Source organism: Taudactylus pleione, unplaced genomic scaffold (genome assembly GCF_031769625.1).
Source record: "Taudactylus pleione unplaced genomic scaffold, aTauple2 ptg000975l, whole genome shotgun sequence".
Taxonomy (NCBI): Eukaryota; Metazoa; Chordata; class Amphibia; order Anura; family Myobatrachidae; genus Taudactylus; species Taudactylus pleione.
The window spans coordinates 217,992-242,747 of NW_028285376.1; the positions used below are offsets into that span (position 1 = coordinate 217,992).

The window sequence follows — 24,756 nt, forward strand, 5'->3', positions numbered from 1 at the left end:
AATGAAACTGGGACATGTTGACATTTGTTGAAGGATACAGGAAGTGGAGGTGGGTGTGATAGATGCACATAGGAGAGTGACTGTATCTGTATAATAAAATGTAGTAGTATTAGTGAATTATGTGGATATTGTCCAGCTCTTCCAAAATCTGTTTCATATATCTTCATATATGCAGGGCCGAAACTAGGATATCTGTCACCCAGGGCAAGGCCGTAATTTTGTGCCCCCTCCCTTCCTGTACCTGGGTTTTGTCCTTGCTCCTCCATAAGGCAGTGCACTAGTCAGATGTCCATGGTATAGTGACATACATTATTCCACACACCATAATGCCCATTACACATTATGCCACACACTGTAATGTCTCTTACCAAAGTGCCACTTACATATTTGCCCCTGACACCATTTTATGCCCCACAGTAAGGCTTCTAATTACTTTTAAATTACCTACTCGTTGCCAGGGGTCTCATGCTTGTTGCCAGGGGTCTCATGCTTGTTGCCAAGGGTTTCACAGGAGAAGGTGCTGCTCTCTGCATCTACTCCCTGCAGCACCAGCGTTCCCGGCACTTCTGGGAATGCTTTGTGCTATGCTGTAGCCTAACACACTAGAGGTCCAGTAGGACCTCTAGCATCTGTCTCCTCCTAGGCGGTGGTCATTTTTGGAGGGCCGTTTTCAGCAGATTTCATGCGGACGGCTAGTCCGCATGGAATCTGCAACCCCCAGGCCACCGTGGAGGTGGAGTCATACCTTCAGCACCCCCTCAAATCCGGTGCACGTGCACCTCTAGCCCCCCCCCCTAATTTTGGCCCTGCATATATTTAGGAATAATACTTCTGTGTAGTGTGTTTGTTTGTATAGCCTACTTATCTGGTTATGGCTGTGTGGGTGGTCCTTGATGTAAATGAAACTGGGACATGTTGACATTTGTTGAAGGATACAGGAAGTGGAGGTGGGTGTGATAGATGCACATAGGAGAGTGACTGTATCTGTATAATAAAATGTAGTAGTATTAGTGAATTATGTGGATATTGTCCAGCTCTTCCAAAGTCTGAGTTTCATATATCTTTAAAATGTTTTGTTTTGTGCTATTAGGGACAGTGAAAGTCTAGGACTGTTCCTAGAAATTGTGGATGTTTTCTGGCCTATGGCTTGTCACATTGTACATCAGATCTTCTGCCTACTTACCTCTCTTTAGATGCCATTGCCTATTGCAAAGCTGGCATGTACAGAATACCATCACAAGCACATTGCACGGTAAATGCCCTTTCTGCTGCATCTATGAATTGTAATTAGTCAAGAAAACCTGTATTAGTCTTTGATTTAGAAAAAGAAATGCTAGATTACAATCATGACATAGAATCGGTGTATGGCAGGTTTTCTGGGAATTGTATGTTGTCCCCATGTCTGCATAGTTATAGTAGCAGAGTAGTTTCTGCTAATTGCATTATATCAGTGGTGAGGATATGGACCCTACATACCAGTGAGTCTTCCTGGTATTTCAGATGATGCTATAGGGCCATATTCAATTTGAAGGGAAAAGGCCGTTATCGGCAATAGTTTATCGTCGATTACGTCATTTACGCCTATTTCAATTATGCTCATATTCAGTTACATTGACTTTTTGCCAGTGTGAAAAGTCAATGTAAAAAAACGGGGATAATTTTTCGCCAGCCCTTAGCAGGCGAAGAAAAGTGCAGAATTGGGGTTCAGGGGTGCAGGCTTAAAAAAAAAAAATAGCCTGCACCCCTGGGAATGGTCCTTTAAAATTTATCTGTGTCAAAAAAAGTAAAAAAAAACAAATAGGGACTCTCCAACAAAATAAGTTCAATTTTGGGGTTAAAAAAAAAAATATGGGGAACAAGTTTTAAACTAACTAAATAAATTCTGGAAGGGTTCCCAAGTATGCGGCAGGTGTTTTTAAAGAATGCGGGTGGTAGTGGCAGGTGCATTTTTGAAGAATTTTAAAAATGCACCTTAGGGACTTGAACAAGGATGCAAGCATATTTTTATGTACCCCAAATTTGATGCTCCTAGGTTTTTTTTTTTTTTTAAATAAAAGCCAAGTGCTCTTCTTCACCCCTTCTTCCCTGTTGGGGAAAAAACACCTGCTGCAGCAATTTAAAAACCATACTTAACTTCCACATGCCAAAACGGGGGTACTCATAATGATCCTTCATGTCAAGACATCATTTGGAGGGGGGTCCCTAGATGCTTTTACCGAAAATTCCTGAATTTTTTCTGATACTTACCTTTCCGCCGGGTCCTGTTTTCGTAGCTTTCAAATTTAATACAGGGATAAAGCGGGAGCGCGTCCGATACTTTATCCCCGTAAAACCTCCGATGTGGAGCGAAAAGTCCAGCACTGACTTTTCGTTCCAATATTGAATACCTCCCATAGTGTGTTAGCGCAGTGCAGACTATGGTGGTTTTATCGTCTGACTGATTAATCAACCGTAGGTTAAAACTACAGTGTGCGCTGCATGAGCAGGTCAAGCTGGGGCTTCTATTGTACAATCTGACGCTTCCAAGAATTATGTATACCCCACCCCATTGCTGACCAAGATCTACTTGTGAGTCCCAAGGAAATAATCCGGTTGCCACCACTGTTCTGCATAAACATTCATTAGTTTTTGTGTTTGTATTGCTGTGTTGTGTCTTGCTTGACTAGTATGCTTTGTAGGTATATATGTCACACATTTAGTGTGTGTGTGCGCGTGTGTGCATGAGTGCGTTTTCTTCATTTAGGATTAAGAGGAAAGATTGCGACTAAACAGTGGTGTTTTTCCTATACCAGGTCAGCCCTCACAAGGAACAAGTGCAGGGAGGGTGCACTTTAATGTACACCATAGAATACATAGACTATATTTAGGTGCTGATGCAGTCTTATACGCAGTTCAGGTGCAGCCGCATTGTGTGCTTGGAAATAAATGTGTCTTCGCCTGTACTCAGAGTTGGCTGTATCTATGGTACACACTGCGCCCATCCATCCGCTTGTGAAAGTAGCCATACGCCTTTATGACTGATCTCTGCATACACTCGCCTCTGGACAGCCCACCATTTCCCCTACACGCCCTCCGAAAACTCCTAAGTGGGAACACTCACTCAGCTGACAAGTGACGCGTGCTCAGCCGCAGCTAAGTGCATAGGACTCACTCCTAGTTGCTCAGTGTTGCGTATGCTCAGTGCTAGAAATGGCAGGATCCCTCCATAAAACGGTCTTGCGTGCAACACTGAATCAGCGCAGTAAACTATGAATAACAATATATGTTGCTAGGAGGAAGAACTGTTTATTTAACAACTTCAATTTTTTTTTGTTCAGTGGTTGCTCTGGATACCGGATTGTCTTGCTTATGTTTAGTAGTAGTGCTCCTGACCTTAAGTAAACGCTTCCTCAAATACTGGAGAGTAGTACGTTTAAATATGGATTAAGTTGTTTGGCATTGCAACATAAATTATTGTAATTTATTAAGGGTTTTTCAAATCTGAATTTACAATTCACTTTTTGTAGACTTGTGATCTCTGCCCCTGTAATATCACAGACAGGGTTAGATATTTCCTACTAATGTCGCTCCCATAATTAGCAGTATGTCTGGAATGCAGCATATCAGCACAGAACCGGACCTCAGTCCATAGCATGTAGCAGCTATAATGCCTCACTACTTATCACAGCAGCATGGTAACTGTTTCAGTGCTCAGAGTACTCTTGGAATGACTCCTAATTGTCTATTTATCCTTACTTCCTATCTCCTGGCAGAGCGAAGACAAACGCAGCCTCGCACTGGGCGGCCATGTGGGTTTTGACAGCCTTCCGGATCAGCTCGTTAGTAAATCTGTCACCCAAGGCTTCTGCTTCAATATCCTATGCGTAGGTAAGCTACATGTGGTGTGTATGATGCTGTGTATTAAGTTGTTTCTATATGCCAATTATATTAGTGGATTTGACTATGACTTACAAAACAAACCACTAAAAGTGTCATGGAAGACTTTTTTGAAGATGGAGTTTGCAGATTACCAACTTTGTAGTGCTTGGCACTTTGTATTGTTCAGATAAGGTATACAAATGACTGGCATATCCCTGAATATTTCTCCAGGCAAAATTGGGACAAAATAAGTCCCGCCTTTATCCATCCACACCACTATGCCAACATGCTGACACTCGTACGTACTCCCTAATGCCAACAGTATTCGTTACTACCAAGCTGAGTTACCGCTAGCTCATTTGTTCTAGAACTACTTAAAAGAATAAATGCCCTGATGCCCCAAGGCTAAACTCTTATTCAGTTTTATTTTTTAATTAAGATGAAGTCATAATTTTAATCAGCGTCACTTGTTAGGTATGTCAGTTTCCTCCATGACTGTCTGTTACAACAGCCTCATTTCCTTCTTGCACGTAAGGATACTGAATTTGAACCTCTATACGCTCCTACCTATACCTTCTAAAACCTGCCTATAAACCTCTAAAATTGACGCCATTTGCGTACGCAGTCATACAGTAAAATAAAGACTTTGTGCTTTGGAAACACATGTTCAAGGTCTAAAGTATTGTTCAAGTAAAATACAGATAGTTACACGCTGTGATCTAAGTACAATTTAGCGCAAAGAAATTATACAGACCCAAGGTACAATTATACATACGCACGCGCTCTGGACCAGATACCGGCATCAGCAAGAAACCTTCGGCAATCAGCAAGAAGACTCCAGATTGGGGTCACAACACACACATTTATACCCTTACAGAAACAGACAACACAATAGAGAGGTTTGTTGCTGATCCCATTGGTTCCCCCATCACGGTGCGTTTGTTACAGGACATTTAACAGGTGGATTCAAATGGACACAGGTCAGCCTCCGACAGCCTATTGTCTCCTCTATTCCCCCTTCATGCAAATCTAAGCTGTTGGTTTCACAAAATAAATTTTTGGTGCTTTATATCTCTACGGTCCATAAGTTGAGAATGCATGTTGCGATCTTCACACCGATGATACCGGAAAGCTGTTGAGAAAGTGCAGATCAGTATAATACCAAACACGGCTTACTTATCACGTATTAAACCTTAGATACCAAAATAGCCTTTATTTCACAGCATTTGTAATAAATGGATAAAACTTGAATCTTATACTTTAAAGCTATGGAACCTTTTATGTGGGTGTGCATTGTGTAAGTATTAGGGGTTATGGAATAGACGCTAGTTAGGTTTATCTGATTTGGGGTAGATGTGCACGCATGCAGCTAATAAACAGCGTTCGCATGCAGGATATTGTGCATTCGCTAGCCTGTCTGACAGTGAGTTTAAAAGAGCAGATTTCTTACCATTGTTCGTTCAGTCAAATTCAAGTGTCTGGGCCATATTACAATTGCCACAGATACACCTGTCCACATGTGGGGTCTTTCCTTTTACATGCAAAAACACCCACAGCTCCTGGTGTATTGTCTTTTCTATTTACTTTTCTCAGGAGGCTGTTTCTCTAGTTGTTTTGGTATTTCTCTATGCAAGGTTGTCCCCAGTACCAAAAACATTGCCATCTGTACTTAGCTCGTGAGTTGTAACTTAAAATGGCGTCGTGCAGATTCTTATTTTTAAGATGGAGTCTGGTTTCCATTCGCAAGATGGCGTCGCTCCAAGCTAATTTTACACTGATTCTGTCTCAGCCACTAAACCAGCTTCGACACACCTTACACCTGTATGACTTAGGAGCAGATTGAAACGTTCCCACAGTTTCCACATTCCCTGCACCAAGAGTCAATTATGGCCTTAAGCCAGGTGCACGCTATACAATTATCGGGCCTTTCAGCCAATGATTGGCTTATCGGACCAATACTTATATAGTGTGTATGATGGAGCTTTAGCCGCTAAATGTCTTTAAATGCTCCTGCACGGTCAGATTGGGACGTCGGGATCTGATATGCTGCATTTTCCCGACCTCCCTATCCCATTGAAGAGATCTGAAGGAAGTACACACTGAGCTAGAAATTGCTCAGTGTGTACGGGTGCACACCAATCCAATAATCGCTTTATGGGATCAGGGCCTTTATCTGATATGTGGCAACATTATCCAAGTGCACATATGGCGCTGTAATATGCACATCTATATTTATTGTATGTAATAACAAGTCGGGCAGAACTTGTTTCGCCTGACTTCAGTATTTTTTTAATGAAATTTGAGGGGCAGATTCTAGATCATTGATTGCCAACCGCGATCCTCAAGGCACACTAATACCCCTTTTACACCATAGCTAAAACCTGGGTTATTGCAGGGTAAACCCGGGCAGCTCCCTGGTGTAAAAGGGGAGAGGGTTGGATCGCCGGGTCGAGTGACTCGGCAATCCAACCCAGGTAACTAGCAGGGTTTAACACTGGCGTAGCCCGTGTGAAACCCTGCTGTGAGAACAGCGAACTTCGGCTAAATTCCGGGTCTGATCCGGATAGGAACTCTGTTCCAACTTCGGGTCAGACCCGGAATTTTGGTGGAAAAGGGGTAATAACAGTCCTGGTTTTAGTGATATCCATGCCTTAAGCACAGGTGGTTAAATCAAAATAACTGAGGTACTAATTAAGTCACCTGTGCCCAGCTATGGCTAGCCTTAAAACCTGGACTGTTAGTGTGCCTTGAGGACCGTGGTTGGGAACTCCTGTTCTAGATATTAAACAGCTGATTTATTTTCAAGTTCTTGCACATTTGCAATAAAAAAAACCATTCCAATTAAACCAAAGCGCTGGTCAGCTGTGAAATTACCCTGCGTTTTGTCTTTGCATCAATACAGGTTCTTCTGAAACTTGTTGGAATTGTACCTCTACAAGTGACAAACTGCATTCCAGAAGTGCAGCAGACTGTACAATCAGTATGCCTTTTGCTGCAATATGCTTTTTCTGCAGAAGCATTTCATGAAACAACATGGTGGAGAAGCACGTTCCAATCATCCGGTCTTATTTTTTTCTCCTCCTTGCCATTATGCTTTGATTTTGCTGAAAGGTTTCCATTACCAACAGTAGTAGTGTATGCAAGTTGTTTAGATGAGGGAAGTCATTTTGCCAGTAGCTGCAGATACTAAAAGGATTCTAATGTGGTGGAATCCCTTTTATTGGGTTTAAACCCTATAGCTATGTGCATTTGCTGCATCTGTTGGAATGCAGACAGTGTTTGTATTTATAACGACACTGACCAGTACTGTAGGAATATACCTGCTGTAAGAACATTGTGTGTAATTTAGGATATGTACTATAGTCGTGACCATTTCTAAGGAAATAATTCTACTCAGTTGAGCGATTCATACTCCTCCATTTCTAATTTCAGTGAAACATTCTCTTTTGCGATTATTGTATTCTGCCAAGATGGCTACTGTCCCCAATATTGAAAAGGGAGTGGTGCAATTCCACAATAAATGGAGCCTCTATATAGCCCTATAGGATCCTTCCATGTAAATCTAGATCTTTTGAACCATTTAAAGATACAAATTGGTATTGGTCAGTCTCTCTTGTCTTTCGGTACTTAATGCCTTTGTACTGATCGAATATATCTTCTGTATATTAAAATTGACATTACTTATCACTTCTGAGGTCTTGTCCTGTCTGTGTTTGGCAGGTTTGATAACAGATGGATTTAGGGATGCACTGACATTTTAGTGGTATTCTCCATAGATGACCGGCTATAATCCTCACTACAACTTTCAAGACTCCCCTCGCGGTCCCATTCTTTTACCCTAAATGTATTAATATTGTTGGTTTTCTTTGCATGGTATGTTTTAAGTGGACTGTAGACCTGGCCTACTATTCAGTCCAGGACTTTCCTTGACTTTCTCACATGTACTTGTCAATATATTCATTTTGTGTATGTCTACATTGGTGTTTTGGCTGTATACAATGCTGTGTGCGAGCAGTGCGGGGCCTTGGGGATGGCAGTGGCAAACGGGGGGTTTCCAAATGCTTAATTTTAGAGTGAGTGTGGCCAGTCAATGAAGAGGGCAGAATTAGTGCTTAACCAGCTTTAATAAGCGCTATACAAAGTGTATTGTGTGTAATAATTCCAGCATATACAGGACCAGTGATCACAGTAACCCATTATATGTGTCATACAAAGTGTATTGTGTGTAATAATTCCAGCATATACAGGACCAGTGATCACAGTAACCCATTATATGTGTCATACAAAGTGTATTGTGTGTAATAATTCCAGCATATACAGGACCAGTGATCACAGTAACCCATTATATGTGTCATACAAAGTGTATTGTGTGTAATAATTCCAGCATATACAGGACCAGTGATCACAGTAACCCATTATATGTGTCATACATAGTGTATTGTGTGTAATAATTCCAGCATATACAGGACCAGTGATCACAGTAACCCATTATATGTGTCATACAAAGTGTATTGTGTGTAATAATTCCAGCATATACAGGACCAGTGATCACAGTAAGCCATTATATGTGTCATACAAAGTGTATTGTGTGTAATAATTCCAGCATATACAGGACCAGTGATCACAGTAAGCCATTATATGTGTCATACATAATGTATTGTGTGTAATAATTCCAGCATATACAGGACCAGTGATCACAGTAAGCCATTATATGTGTCATACAAAGTGTATTGTGTGTAATAATTCCAGCATATACAGGACCAGTGATCACAGTAACCCATTATATGTGTCATACATAGTGTATTGTGTGTAATAATTCCAGCATATACAGGACCAGTGATCACAGTAACCCATTATATGTGTCATACAAAGTGTATTGTGTGTAATAATTCCAGCATATACAGGACCAGTGATCACAGTAAGCCATTAGATGCACCAGTAGGCCATCCTGCCTGAGCTGAATGTTTTTTATTTTAGATGTGGGCACCGTTCCAGACTATTGGAGCAAGTCCAGGAGTCTGGGGGAGCAGCAGAAGAACCTAGCACTGCCCTGGGCATACTGTATATGTACATATTGGGCTCTATAGCAGTGCATCTCTAACAGTGCATGTTTTCCAGATCTTCTAGTTGGTGCACAGGTTATTTATTACTGGCTGATACATGTTAAAAGATCCACAGTTGGTGCTGATTATTTCATTTGTGATACTGAGAAGAACACTCAGCACTAGTAACAATCTATTATATTACTATTTCTGTTGTGGTCATGGTGTGGGCTGGGGAGGGGGTTTTCCAGGCAGACGGAAACCCCATTGCGTTTCCCTATGGACGGCACTGTCACTACCCGTGTATCGGGCTAGCAGGGTGCCTGGATAGACAACCTAGAGCCAGTAAGGCTGGTGCAGTGCCACCCGGAGCATCCTTTGGATGCTCTGGGTATGCACCTTGCAGCCTGTACAGCTGTCCAGGGTGTACCGAGAATGCTCCCGGCAGTGCCGTACTTGCTGGTGGTGTAGACCAGAGAAAATGGTAAGATGCTGCCCTTTTTGATTCTTGGTGCCAGGTACTCTGTGCAAGTTGCTGACTCAGGATCCAGCTAAGGAACCCCAGACATCAATCTTCCTCCATAGTTGAAGTTGGTGTTTCACACTGTGGGAACTATCCTTTCGCCTACTCAATAGCATACAAAAACCCCTCGGTTCATAGGACCTTTTTCCTCCACCGGTGTGCCTAATAACCCAGCCAAAAGCCATTTTTTCTTATTTTGCCATCTGAAAATGGTTTTCTCACTGCCACTGAACTTGTCAAACCTGTAGCTCGAAATCTGACTGGCTCCACATTGTGGGCGTGTCTTGAAGACCTTTTTTAGCATCATCTCCCCCCCCCCCCCCCTTCCCAAAATAGACCTTTACCATTTTTTTACCCATTCACATAGAATCCTCTGTAACCAATTGACATCCCCCTCCTCCTGTAATGTTATGATATTCCTTCCCCACCCCTGTGGCATCTTCCTGGAGGTTGATTCCCCCAGTAGTAGAATACCTCTCCCACCCCAGTGACGATACATTGATGGTGATGACTCCATTTATTATGGATCATCCTATTTGCTCCCTCCCATGCTCCTCCTCCCATATTATGCAGAGCAAAACGCAGCGGAACGTGTGACAGGCTGCTCAGAGGGGACCAATCCGTCAGCACTGAGCAGCAAGCAGCACTCATAGTGGCTGATGATCATACATAAGCCCGATATGAATGTGCCCTGCGGCTATCAGTGATGTAGTGCTGAGAGAGGGGAACTTCCTTACTAAGCACTTTCGTCTCCAGAATGCTGTTTGCAAGGCATTCTGGGGCACACAAATCACACTTGATGTCAGTCAGTGCCTTGATTATTATATCTGATCTTCTTAACAGCAGGCATATGCCAGTGGACAGAGAACGCTAAGTCATTCTTTACATTTAGTGGCATTACTAAAGCTCTGCTTTATTCTCTCCTCCCCGCCCATTTGTGTGTGTGTCTGTGTGTGTGTGTGTGTGTGTGTACACTATTTTTTATTTTTTTTAAATTGGGAGGAACACCTTGTCCCACTGACATTGTGTTATGGGGGACTTATGTAATTTGTACACCTCAGCCCTGAAGTAAGTGACTTCAAATGCCCATTGGCAATGCATACCTGTACACCGGAGGGGGATTTATTACCATACGCTGGGCTCCTTCTGAGGAACAAATGTCTGAACCTCAACGTCAGCACAACTTAGGTATTTCCTAAGAAATGTCAGACATGTTAACAAGTGCCTGATTGCTATGTAGATAGGAGTGCTGTAGTTGCTGGAAGTCATTGATGTGACTCGCATTTGGAATTACGGTACATGTAATTTTTCCTTTGGGATTTATGTCTGTTTGACATGTTAGATAAGAGAAGTATAAAATATCTAAGACATTAGTTAGCGTGCCTGTGTGGAAGCAAAAATCTCATAAATCCTTCAGAAATGGCCTTGAAGCTATTTTCATATTAGATTTGATATGTTGATTAAAATAAGATTGTGGTATTAATCCATGAGAATACCAGCTGTGTTTATTAATAGATGTTGATTGAGGGAGCGGGAAGGACCGTCTTGATGATGGAGCAAATTTTCCTGGTATTATTGGTGACTACATCACAGGTTTGCAATCTGATGTTCTTCAGTTGTTGTAGTACTGCAACTCTCAGCATCCTCAGTAAGCCATTTAACCGCTGCTACATGGTGCCTTTGCTTGTCAGACTATGGGAACTAGCTCTTTCTAATGGGAAAATCTGATTTGTCCCCTAGGTGAGACTGGTATTGGAAAATCAACATTAATGAACACACTGTTCAACACGACATTTGAGACGGAAGAAACCAGCCACTATGAGAATGGTGTTCGCTTACGTCCCCGAACATATGAACTTCAAGAGAGCAATGTGCACCTGAAACTGACAATTGTGGACACTGTGGGATTTGGAGACCAAATTAATAAAGATGACAGGCAAGAAGTTCACTGGCATGTTTGGGGTTGTGGGTGGTGTTGGTGACTTTGTGTCTGTAATAAAATCACCAAGAAACACTCCAGAACCACTTTTTAAGCCCTTCATCCAAGCCTTATGTAGTATAGTGTCTTTTTATAAACTATGCACCTTATTTATCATAATTGTTGAGTAATCAGTATTCTTTTTTTGTTCTAGGCACAAAGCAGGCATTTGACAAATCTCCTTTTACGTTTTGCCATCTATACGTTTTGCATTTCCTCCCTTCCTCCAAAACAATATGATAAAAATACTGAGCTTTCTTATATATCCAATCTGTATTGTACAGTATAATATAGCAGCATATCATGGCCACAAGTAAAGGTGCGCATGCAGTCTTGGCAGCCATTTTCTGAGCTAAACTAACATTAAGCTCATACCTCAACAATTACACAATTTACTGACTTGATAGGCTGCATTCTCATGGGTGACTAAAATGTTTGTAGGGACAGGTACACAAAATTGAGGTGAACAAACCTGTTGAATGCAAACATAGGTTTTTAAGTGAATACCTTTAGCACATAACACTGGTTTTGCACAGCACACCTTGCACATACAATAATAACAGCTTTGTGTGCATCTTTCTAAACTAATTCGCACTGCCGAGCAAACCAGGTGACACAACCATAAAACCCATATTTTATTTTTCGGACATACCCTACTATTACAGTAATTGAGAAGAATGCTCTCCTGAGAGGGCTTTTTTTTTCTTTCTTAAATAAATTTGATCTGTCTGGAGCATAGCAGCAGTCAGTTTGAGAGACATAAATCATGGAAAAGTGACGGTGTCACAGCCTTCCAGTGATCTTGGCGTTGGTGTGAAGCCTGTGGTTTCTTTCTCTTCTTAATTACTTGAAGCTTACACATAAATAGAACTCAGCTGTCAGCTTTGCGTGATGATGATGCTGGAAGGCATAGCATAGACAATGTGGTGATGGGTCTTTACCGTAAATTGGAACATGCATTGTAAACAATATTCCCCCCAAGCAAAATGATTTACCACTATTGTGCGCTTTGATGTGGGCAGGGCTCCCTTTACTTTGGGGACGGTTTTCAGATCTTAAAATATTTTAATGCCAGTATAAGAGAGGCAACTGGTTCATGTTATATTTGTTTATTAATGCAGCAATCCCATGACAAAATGAGGTGTGGAGTGTATTTCCCCCTCTTTATAAATCATTGTCGTAGGATGTTAGAAGAATCTTGATGTATAAAATTTCTACTTGGTCTGTACAGGCGGCTATTAATTTATTATTTTAGAGCAGTGGTGTGAAACTCTGGCCCTCCAGCTGCAGTGGAACTACACATCCCAGCATGTAGTGGCACTGTTTTGCTATTAGGGCATGCGAAAACTCTGGCAGGGCATGCTGGGCTATGTAGTCCCACAAAAGCTGAAGGGCCCGAGTTTGTCACCACTGTTTTTTAGAGTGTGTAATGGACAACCATAGCAACCACTGTAATGGACTACCATGGCAACCACAGTCCTATGACGCATACTGTTGGGAGCCCCTCTGCTTAATTTTCCCTAGTGTGTCTTGGCCTGATTCAGAGGTGCACGCAACTGCACAGCTACTATTCCGTTTGCATCCAACTTAAATTTGCTAATGAGCCAGCCACCGTCTTGTGCACAGATGCTCACATCCACTGCTTACGTACAAAAGCGGAAACATCGGTTGCACATCAAACCTCTGAGTAAATATCGCTCCATTGCACCCACCACGGAATCTGCCTGTGTATGTATGTATGTATGTATGTATGTGTATAATATATATATATGTGTGTGTATGTGTATAATATATATATATATGTGTGTGTATGTATGTATGTATATATGTGTGTGTGTATATGTATGTATGTATATATATATAATATATATATATATATAATGTGTATGTGTATATATGTATATGTATATATATATATAATTATTATTTTTTTTATATTTCTAATGCGTTACATATCTTGATTTTATTGCCAGAGAAAGCAAGTAAACATATAAGGGGACGTGACCTAAAGGTTCCGATGACCCCATTACCCACTTCCACTTGTGTCTACATTTCGTGGCACAGTAGCATTTTTTTTTTTTTGGACTCCTTTTTGTGTTCAATGCAATTGTCTTCATTGACTCCCAGCCAGCCCCCTCTCTCCAGATAAGGGCTTTTTTTTTTTGTCTGTCCAGGTGGTACTCTTATAAGTGTTTCCTCTGGCAAAATTGATCTGTGGGGCCTAATTTATATATCGGCTAAAGTAAAAAGCAGTGGGGGTAGGGCACAGCCTCCAAGTACAGTGAGCGCCCTCAGAGCTTGCTCCAGCCCTAACTAGAATGTAGAATTATGCATTCTCATTTTATTAAACAAGTATCCACTAACAGACCTTCCAGAGCTTGAATGAATATGCTTGTCAGCTGAGCACAGTGTTGGGCAGTGATGTAATGGGCAGAACCAATATTGATGAGAATACACCCTATCACTAGGAGCCAGGGACACCACTGAGGCGTGATGTGAGAATGCAGGCTATTGATACGCTAAGCACTGGTGACCTCACTGAGGTATTTCATTCATACAGTGATATTATTACTTCCACACGAAAGCATTCAGTAATGTGTAAGTTGATTAGAAGGTTGCCTCTATTGTATGTAGTCAGGTGCTGCAGTTTAATTTAAAAAGTGACCTTCAGTGGTATTGTAAATTAATAGAAGCATTGTTTAGTTACTGTGTTACAGTAATCATTTACCATGGATAACTGTGCAGTCTCCAGTCCAGGACTATACTGATGCCCTGTGTAAGTGTCTTTGCTTTCTACATCAGGGTCCATAGGGTATCCACAGGATACCATGGGGTATAGGTGATGACGTCAGGCATCGGGCACCATAGGGTTAAGTTTTCAGCCTCCCAGGATGCACTAGGGTCCCCCTCCTATACCCCGCCCGCGAGCCAAGGCATCTCAGTTTCGTTGGTGCCCGGCTTGGAGTCGGAGCACCTGTTTAGACGGGGGCTAGGGATAGCCCCTGAAGTTTTCTTCAAGGCAGCTGTGGCTGCCCATCTGGAAGTACAGCATGGACAGTCATTATTGACGTCCATGCTGTCTTCCCTACACCCCCGCCGATACCAAAACGCCGGTACTGACCCGGGGATGCTGGTAGGCATCTGGGGTCACAGCTAGCGGTGACCCCAGATGTTTGGGACCATGGCCAGATTTAAGGGGGACAGATAGTTTGGAGGCGTCTTTCGATTCCGACTGTTCGGCTGAACAGACCGAGTTGATAGGCAATCTCCGGGATTCGGCCACTTACATTAATGAAGCGGCTTTAGATATTAGTACACTGACTTCTCGGATTTCTTCGGTAGCTGTGGCGGCTCGTCGCACCTTATGATTGCGATCTTGGAAGGCGGACGCTGATTCAAAAAAGGGCTTGGAAGTTTTGCCTTTTAATGGAGAAGTCCTATTTGGTCTGGATCTGGACAAAATTGTAGCCACGCTGGCGGCAGCCAAATCGGCATGTCTCCCATCTGCTGCAGTTCCTTCCAGTTCAGGTACGTCGGCCTTTCGGCCTTACAGGGCCCAGGGTAGGCCTAAAGCACAGTCCTTTGCCCGACAGGCTGGCCCTAAGAAATCGGCCAAGCCCCGGAAGCAGGCCTGGAGTACCAGGCGTCCGGCCCTTAAGTCCGATGACAAACCTGCGGCCTGACGGTCCGGGCCTCCCTTTGGGGGATCCCAAAGTGGGAGGCCGCCTGCTACGGTTCACCCAGTGTTGGTCGGTAACCACGACAGACAGTTGGGTTCACGAGGTGGTTTCTCACTGGTATGCCCTCTCCTTTCGGCACAGGCCCCCATCCCGATTCTTCACCACGGGTCTTCCATCAGATCGGAACAAAGTCACGGAACTGCGGAAGGTTTTGCACTATGCTCCAGGCTGGAGTTATAGTGCCTGTTCCTTTCTCCCAGAGGGGCCTGGGTTTCTATTCCAATCTGTTTTTGGTGCAGAAACCCAATGAGTCGTACCGTCCGATCCTCAACCTCAAAGCACTTAACAATTCCTTGCGGGTGCCGAGGTTTCGGATGGAGACCATACGGTCCATCATTCTGGCGCTGGAACCTGGGGATTACATGGTGTCGTTGGACATACAGGACGCTTACCTGCATGTCCCTATTCTTTCGCGCCATCAACAGTTCCTCAGGTTTGCAATCCGCAACGATCACTTCCAGTTCCGTGCGTTACCTTTTGGCCTGGCGACAGCACCACGTGTGTTCACCAAGGTTATGGCGGTCATGGAAGCTTCCCTGCGGCTGCAGGAACTCCGCATGTTGCCTTACCTAGATGACCTTCTGTTGGTAGCAGGATCTCCGGAGCTCCTTCTACACCATTTGGATCTGACGATTGCAGTACTGCAACGGCACGGCTGGTTGATAAACTGGCAAAAGTCCACCCTGATCCCGTCTCAGAGGATTCTGCACCTGGGAGCCTTATTGGTCTCCAGTCAGCAGAGGATCTTTGTGACGGGGGAAAAGATCTCTGCCTTGCAGTTGAGGGTGCGCAGTTGTCTGCAGAGTCGCCGTGTGTTTCTTCACTCAGCAATGAGGTTACTGGGCTCCATGGTGTCCGTATTCGACATGGTGGAATATGCCCAGTTTCACTCCAGACCTCTGCAGTAATTGATCCTGTCCAAATGGAATGGACTGCCTCAGAGTCTCAAATCCCAGGCGATGGTGCTCACTCCGGAGGTTCGCCTGGTGGTTGCGGATGACCCAGCTCAACAAGGGTCGTCCGTTTTGGGTGGCGAACTGGGTCCTATTGACGACGGACGCCAGTCTTCGGGGCTGGGGAGCGGTCACGGGTCCACACTTGTTCCAGGGCAGATGGACTCAGGCGGAAAAGGAGCTTCCAATAAACATCTTGGAACTCCGCAACGTTTTCAATGCTCTCCAGCAGGCACATCGGGTTCTCCAAGGTCATCCCATGCAGGTCCAGTTGGACAACGCCACCACCGTGGCCTACATAAATCGGCAAGGAGGAACCCGAAGTCGGGCGGCACTCGTCCTGATCTGGGTGGAGCGCAATCTCCCGGCCATATCAGCAGTATTCATCCCGGGAGTCCTCAACTGGGAGACCGACTTTCTCAGTCGCCAGGACGTTCATCCGTGGGAATGGTCTCTGCACCAGGACGTCTTTCAACTTCTGGTGGACAGGTGGGGTCTTCCAGAGATCGACCTCATGGCGTCACGGCACAACAACAAGTTGCCGGTGTACGGGTCTCACACAAGAGACGAAAAGGCGTCTCTGGTGGATGCTCTGTTCGTCCAGTGGACGTTCCGGTTTGCTTATCTCTTTCCTCCTTTTCCCTTCTTCCATGGGTAATCCGGAAATTCAAACAGAAAGGAGGGACGCTCCTGTTGATAGCTCCCGCGTGGCCCAGACAGCACTGGTTCTCAGACCTTCAGGGTCTGTCCATGGACATTCCTCTGCGGTTGCCACTACAACCAGACCTACTGCCGCAGGGTCCTTGTCTTCACCCGGACCTGACTCGGCTGTCTTTGACGGCGTGGCTGTTGAGACGGCCATGTTAAGGTCCAGGGGGTTTTCCAGTTCTGTAGTACGCACTATGCTAAGAGCTCGGAAACCGTCTTCTGCAAGAATATACCATCGTGTGTGGCATATGTTCTTCCAATGGTGTCAACCGAGAGGTTATGCACCTCGGGAGTTCCGTCTGTCTAGAGTGCTAGCCTTCCTACAGGCGGGACTAGACCATGGGCTTCGCCTTGCTTCTTTGAAGGTGCAGGTATCTGCCCTGTCTGTCTGAGTCCATCGTAGGATTGCTACAATCCCTGATGTGCGCACCTTTATGCAAGGTGTTCTTCGAATTCAGCCGCCATTTGTTCCACCGGTGGCCCTTGGGATTTAGCTGTGGTCCTGAGAGCTCTCCAGGGACTGCCTTTTGAACCACTGGGCTCAGTGGATCTTAAATGGCTGACAGCTAAAACAATTTTCTTTCTGGCCATCACTTCGGCCAGACGCGTTTCTGATTTAGGGGCTCTCTTGTAGACCCCCTTTCTTGATTTTTCATGGGAACAGGGCGGTGCTGCGCACTCGTCCTGATTTTCTTCCCAAAGTTGTTTCCCGTTTTCATATCAACGAGGAAATCGTTGTGCCGGCTTTTAACTCACCTGACCTTTCAGTGGGTGAGGCCACTTTGGACATTCTGCGGCCCTTAAGGATTTATGTTGACCGCACTTCTTCGTTTAGGAAGTCGGACGCCTTGTTTGTCCTCTATGGCTTCTGTAAAAAGGGTTGGCCTGCTTCAAAACTTTGGCAGGTTGGATCCGTATGGCAATTTCAGAAGCTTATCATCATGAAGGCCTGCTGGTTCCATCCTCTGGGAGGGCTCATTCCACTAGGTCTGTGGGTCCTTCGTGGGCAGCTCGACATGGTGCCTCTGCAGTCCAGATCTGCAAGGCGGCCACGTGGTCCTCTGTCCATACCTTTTGTGAGGTATTACGCGTTTGACACCTTTGCCTCTCAGGATGCTTCCTTCGGGCGGCGGATTCTCCTTTCAGCACAGGAGCGTCTCCACCATTGAAGGATACTGCTTTGGGACATCCCCAAGGTATCCTGTGGATACCCTATGGACCCTGGTGTAGAAAATATGAGATATGGTAAGAACTTACCTTTGTTATCTCTATTTCTGCGAAGTCCATAGGGTTCCACAGGACTCCCGCCCTGGTGCACCTGTGCTGCAGATGGGCTTTATTCTGGTTACCGGTTTTTCCGTCTACCTCTGGTGAGAATGTGATTCTTGTGTGTGTCCAGATCTTTTTTCTCTCTCTTCCTTCTCCTCCTCCGGCCTATGGCTTGGTACGTAACTGAGATGCCTTGGCTCAGGGGTGGGGTATAGGAGGGGGACCCTAGTGCATCCTGGGAGGCTGAAAACTTAACCCTATGGTGCCCGATGCCTGACTTCATCACCTATACCCCAAGGTATCCTGTAGAACCCTATGGACTTCGTAGAAATAGAGATAACAAAGGTAAGTTCTTACCATATCTCATATTTTTCAATATCAAGATTTTCTAGGTGTCCTTCCAGTGACTCATTGCATCACTATCGCACCGTGTATCAGCCATGAACTCAGTCGTTAAGATGATGGTGAATTATCAGTGTGTTGCCTCTGCTCAGTCAGCATGCCTAATATGTGTATTTCATCTCTGGCTTCAGGCATTTTGTGGGTCACCGACATTCTTTGTGTGCGTCTGTTTACCCCTTTGTTTTACTGCCTACGCTCACCTTTTATCACATGCATATTCCCCTGTCCATCTATTGACCCATATCAAGAGGCCAAATGCTACAGATACTGTATGCTGTTCTGTACGGCTTTTATCTTTTACTGATATCTGCCTTCAAAGCACAAACTTGGCCGAAGTCACAAGTCTGCAGCCTGGCCCTGCACTTGTCATGATCAGTGCCTCTGGAGGACTACTGCTATTCAGTGCTTGTGAATAGTACACAGCAGGGGCATTGTTTGGTACAGGGGTGGGGAACCTTTTTTCTGCCGAGGGCCATTTTGATATATTTAACATTATATGCGAGCCCAGGGGTAGGCTACGCCCCCCTCCACGTGATGTCACATGGGGGTGGGGCCACAATCGCCGGTGATTACAGCAATGCCAACAGCATCCTGAGGATGCTCCGGGGAGCTGTAAGGGCAGCAGTGTGACCGTCTGAAGCGTCCTAAGGACACTCCATGTGGCACTGCTGCATAGATTCTGGCTGCAGGGTGCCATTCTAGGCACACTTAGCCAGATGAGGCTAGTAGAAAAAAGCTCCGAAGGCCAGACCAAATGATTCCAGGCCTGAGGTTCCCCATCCCTGGGTTAGTGCAAGCTGACCCATGCCACCTCTTTAAGATTTATGGTTATTTAAACATATGATGTGCCAAATAGTCTTGAAATGGTTATTATATTGCTAATTGTTACGGTTCCAATTTTTCTTTTTTTGACTTAAAACTAAGTTTCATTGAAAATATATTATATATTGGGGAGTGCAGTAACATTTGTGTGTGTGTGATATAATAACCACAGCTTTACATGGTATCTTTGTGCAGTTACAGGTCAGTCGTTGAATATATTGATACTCAGTTTGAGAATTATCTACAAGAAGAGCTAAAAATCCGACGTTCCCTATTCAACTTCCATGACTCCAGGATACACGTCTGTCTATACTTCATCACGCCGACAGGTCACTCCCTGAAATCCCTGGATCTGGTTACTATGAAGAAGCTGGATAGTAAGGTAATATAAGGCACACTTCCTGCTTGGGTAATTAAAGTCCTTATGATGGTGTTAATGAGTTGGTTGTACAAGAGGAATTCTTCCCAAGCACAGTCTGGACATTGTCCTCTGCCCCAGTCACAGTGTATCATAATGTCCGCACTCCAGGGATGGATTTCTAAAATAAACTTTACTTGGCGTCTTCATGTTAGGAGTGTCCTGATGCTAATTGTTATAAGTAATAACATTGTCTTCCATGTTGTAACCTACTGCTCTTAAAAATTACACCTACAGGATAACCAAAAAAAAATCTAGTTTTGTTTAAAACTAAACAGTGACACATATTACATACATGGGATGAGCTCTATATGACCAAATATTTTACATTTGTAGGATTTATTTTAATTCCTGGTGTCCTGGAACGTGTGTTTGTTATATATCTACATCTTTGCTGCAGTCTTGCTATAAAGTCAGCCCCTCTCGGCGCGCCGCTTGATCCTGTCAGACTTTGCTAGCACCAGGCATCTTCTTTTTGCAGAAAATTGTATATCTGTGTGTGCGCGCCTGAGTCTGAATCTATATACGAAGTGCTACAATGCAGCTGCAGCTTTTTTCCCCACCAAGTTCCGTTGTGCTTCATATACAGACTTTGTTGCACACAGATATACAAGTGTCACATATCAAATTAATCAGCACAGTCTCCTGGTGCGTCCTAGTCTCATCACATTGTGACTTTAGACACATTTTTGGCAAAAAGAAAAAACTCCTGACACTAGCGGAGTAGCACGTGACCTGGCCGCTTGATCACGCCTCTCAAGTCGCACTGCGAGGCGTATTGAGGCTAGATGTATGAGGACACAACTAGACTAAGCCACTTTTATGTATACAGATACTAGTACAATCTAACCCAGGCCACCTCATAGGACCTTTCATTTGAATATAATTTCTTTAGCAAAAGTAAAATTTCAGATTATTTTTTTATTTTATTTTAAAAACATGCAAGTTTCATAAAAAAAATACACAATATAAAATGCATAATTAATATATAAACAGGTACGTGAGTGGCGGCATTCGTAGCGGCTTGTAGATAATAAAAGATTAGCCTCTTTGTATGAATCAACGTTTCATGAATTTACTTAAATTTGTCAGGCTATCATTGCCGCCACCCACGTATCTGTCGTATAGTTCCCTGGCGTTGCCAGGGCAATGGAGGGCACCGGCGCACTTTCACCATGGAGAAATAAAAAAAAATATATATATAGATTATAGATAGAGAGGTAGATTTTTATTTTTTTTTATTATTAAATTGTACATTGGTAATGTAGAAGTCCTGTTTATGTGCCTGCAGTTGTACACCCCAGGGCTTGTGCTTGTCTGGCTGACCTGCATGTGTGGCGTTCTCAGAAGTGGCAGTGCAGATGCAGGTCTGAGTACCGCCATTGGGTAGCCGCTTATGACGCCTCCCTCAGCTTGTTTTCCTTAAGGAATTTGAGACCACCTCTGATTGACCCTTATTCGCTCAGATGTTGTATCTGCCGCAGTGTGGGCCCTTTAATGTGAATGTTGCTTATTACATGCGTCTGTCCCTAATCTCTCTGCTCCTTTAATTAATCTGGAAGGCTAAAAGCTACTCAGTGGGGAGACTGCAGAGCGCTGCATCTTTTTCATCCGGCTCTGCATGTGTTAGAAGAAAGTGACGGCTTGATGAAAGCTTTGATTATATGCATCTTCCCAAGCATGTTGGGGAGTGGTCATTTACCAACAACCAAATTCACTGCCTAAAGCTTCATTACAGTGTTCATAGTGTGTGAGGTCTGGGGAGAGGTCATAGTGAGTGCTAGAACAAGCTGGAGGTGGGTTAGGAGAAGCATGCATAAAATAAACAGATGGGCTTCATGTAACAGTAACCTTTTATTATAGAGGAATGGCTGGAGGAACACTGCAGCGCTTACATAGCAGTTGGGCATCTGCTCCTACACATTGCACTCCTCCTATGAATATATCCTCCTACTCCTCACTTTAGTCATTGGCAGATCTAACACGTGATTACACAGAATACAATGAAATGCTGCCGACATGCTTGTAGTGTTCCGCTCCTGCCACCTCTATTTTTTATGCAATTTCAATAGACAACTGAATTAGAGAATTGACCTGAACACTAGTAAAATCATTTATTACCGTTGTAACGTGAACATAAGTTTGAATGGGAGGGGGATTCATTACTACACTTGGGAAACACTTCCTATTAAAGTCTACCAATACCCATATGTACTCAGAGTGAATGTTTGTGAATTGATGGTAAAACGGATATCATGACTAAATGCCAACTTAGCTCACAGGATCTGCGCTGTAATACACTAAGCTTCCCACCTGTGTTTAATTGTTTAACCAGTTGCTGTGTACAAACATCACCGGTATAACCAGTTGCTGTGTACAAACCTCTCCGGTATAACCAGTTGCTGTGTACAAACCTCACCGGTATAACCAGTTGCTGTGTACAAACATCACCGGTATAAAATGTGTGACCGATGCACTGGTTTGGGTACAGCAGACTTTGTAGACACTATATGGACAACTTGACCTATTTTCCAGGGTCCTCCAACCTTCCGAACCTCCACATATTACCCTTAATTTCAAGAAAGAAATTAGTCTGAATGCAACCAAGGAACCCCCACATTACCGTCCCAAAATGCCCCTCGCTTGCTCCAGAACTCCACCACATGCCACACAGATCCTCATTGTTCCATAAGATCGCCTCCCAGCCACATGTTTGGTCTCTGGCATTTCAGACTGTAAATAACTAATAATTTAAAGGCACGTATGTGGCACAAAGGAACATGACCCCCTATGATCATATATTTGGGGTTCATGTACACTTTGACTCATTTGACATCAGCAGCTCAGGAATAAGATTTGTCCAGAAAAATAAATCAATAATGGAATTCTATGTGTATACTGAGCCAGGCACATCTCCGGTTATGTATCACCTTTACTCCAGGAGACAGTTGTAACATATGCACTTGGTCTATGCCAGGAGATGTCTGTGACAGGGTCAGTATGTACACAATATAATATTGCCATGATGTGCCTAGACTGTTATCAGTGAATGGGAAAGTGTAACTTCCTATCAAAATACAATTAAATACAGACTCCATTACAAAATAATAGTACAAAGAAAATGCTGTTAAATACAAGCATCCGCTGTCTTCTTTAAAAATAAAATGAGAATCCTCTAACTTCTGCAATAAGGACACAAATATCGAATAAGAGTTTTTGCAAATACATGTCCTTGACTTCATATAAAATATACACCCTAATGGTTTATATGCTACGGGAGGGGTCCTGACGTATCCTCTCTCACTGCCCTGTGTCTACACGTATGCAATGCTTTCTCACTGCCCTGTGTCTACACGTATGCAATGCTTTCTCACTGCCCTGTGTGTACACGTATGCAATGCTTTCTCACTGCCCTGTGTGTACACGTATGCAATGCTTTCTCACTGCCCTGTGTGTACACGTATGCAATGCTTTCTCACTGCCCTGTGTGTACACGTATGCAATGCTTTCTCACTGCCCTGTGTGTACACGTATGCAATGCTTTCTCACTGCCCTGCGTTTACACGTATGCGCAATGCTTTCTCACTGCCCTGTGTGTACACGCATGCACAATGCTTTCTCACTGCCCTGTGTGTACACGTATGCGCAATGCTTTCTCACTGCCCTGTGTGTACACGTATGCGCAATGCTTTCTAACTGCCCTGTGTGTACACGTATGCGCAATGCTTTCTCACTGCCCTGTGTGTACACGTATGCGCAATGCTTTCTCACTGCCCTGTGTGTACACGTATGTGCAATGCTTTCTCACTGCCCTGTGTGTACACGTATGTGCAATGCTTTCTCACTGCCCTGTGTGTACACGTATGTGCAATGCTTTCTCACAGCCCTGTGTGTACACGTATGTGCAATGCTTTCTCACAGCCCTGCAGCAGGTTGCCATGTTAAGGCCCCCATACATCAGCGATTGATTGCAGCAATCATGCACTTTGCAATCGATTGTGTATAAAAATCTTTCCCTTTTTCAATCGATTGTGGCAATTCTGCAATCTTCAATCGATTGAAAAAGGGAAAGATTTTTATATACAATCGATTGCAAATTGCACGATTGCTGCAATCAATCTCTGATGTATGGTTACCTCCCGCCTTAAGGCCCCCAAACAGGCACTTGTAGATCTCAGAAAAGGATAGAAGTAGAAAATAAAAATGTCTTTATTATAACTGCACAACAAAAGACCATGTAACGGACCTGCTCCCAAAACATGTTGAACTTGATAAAGTTAAAGCAAAAAAAAAAGCGATGCTTGCATAGGTATTCCGCCCAATGGTAGCTCTCCTTTTATGTAGGTGAAGCCAGGTAACTGAATACTTCTGCAAAGGACTATGTAGACCTAGATGAGTATTTACAGGGATTGTACCTATGTTGTAGGAAAGGGGAACTGCTGGCTTATCCATAACCTCTTGGTTGTGAAAATTGCTTTTTATTGGGATACTCAAACACTGAAGTGCAGCACTTTATAATTCTCTGAAGTGTAGATTTATCATTGGTCCTTAGAAAAAAGATGAACCCAAACGCTTGTATTCTGAATTCTTTTCTTCTGTGCTGGCATTAGTGTGAAATTCAGCCTTTTTATGATGAACTAAAACATTTAATTTGCAACCAGTTCTTCTTTTAGGCTTCACTTTCAGGAAGTAATCGGTTTTAAAATAGCTCTGCTTCCTGACACCCAAACTTGGACCTGTCAATGTGTGGTATGTAGGTGGTTGTTACCTCTGGCCAGGATTTAGCGTAGTGTTCATGAACCGTGTGATGACAGTCTGTAATCTCTCATGGGCAGGGTCCCCTCTTCCCTCTCACATGTATGCACCTCCGTAAGTACTGGCTCTATTTATGTCTGCGATGTGTGACAATGTGGTTTGTGGAGCCTTACAAATAGACCAGCAGATCAGCTCAGAATTCACACATTCAGATCTTGCATGACTACTTCATAAGTCAGGGCAGCAAATGTTCTCAATGTTCTAAGCTAGCTGCTTTCACAGTCTTGT

General features: G+C 43.8%; 1 protein-coding gene across 4 annotated transcripts in view; it reads left to right on the forward strand.

Moving 5' to 3' along the window:
• The window catches only part of SEPTIN8 (septin 8), a 117,758-nt gene that overhangs the window by 42,746 nt on the left and 50,256 nt on the right, over positions 1–24,756 (forward strand). For 2 of the 4 annotated variants that reach the window (XM_088460703.1, XM_088460705.1), the window contains exons 2-4: positions 3,753–3,867; positions 11,164–11,359; positions 19,497–19,677. In XM_088460703.1, coding sequence (XP_088316829.1) covers positions 3,753–3,867; positions 11,164–11,359; positions 19,497–19,677 — 492 coding nt within the window. Of the gene's footprint in view, positions 1–3,752; positions 3,868–11,163; positions 11,360–19,490; positions 19,678–24,756 lie in introns of all 4 variants that reach the window. The other 2 variants (XM_088460702.1, XM_088460704.1) reach the window with 1 other exon arrangement.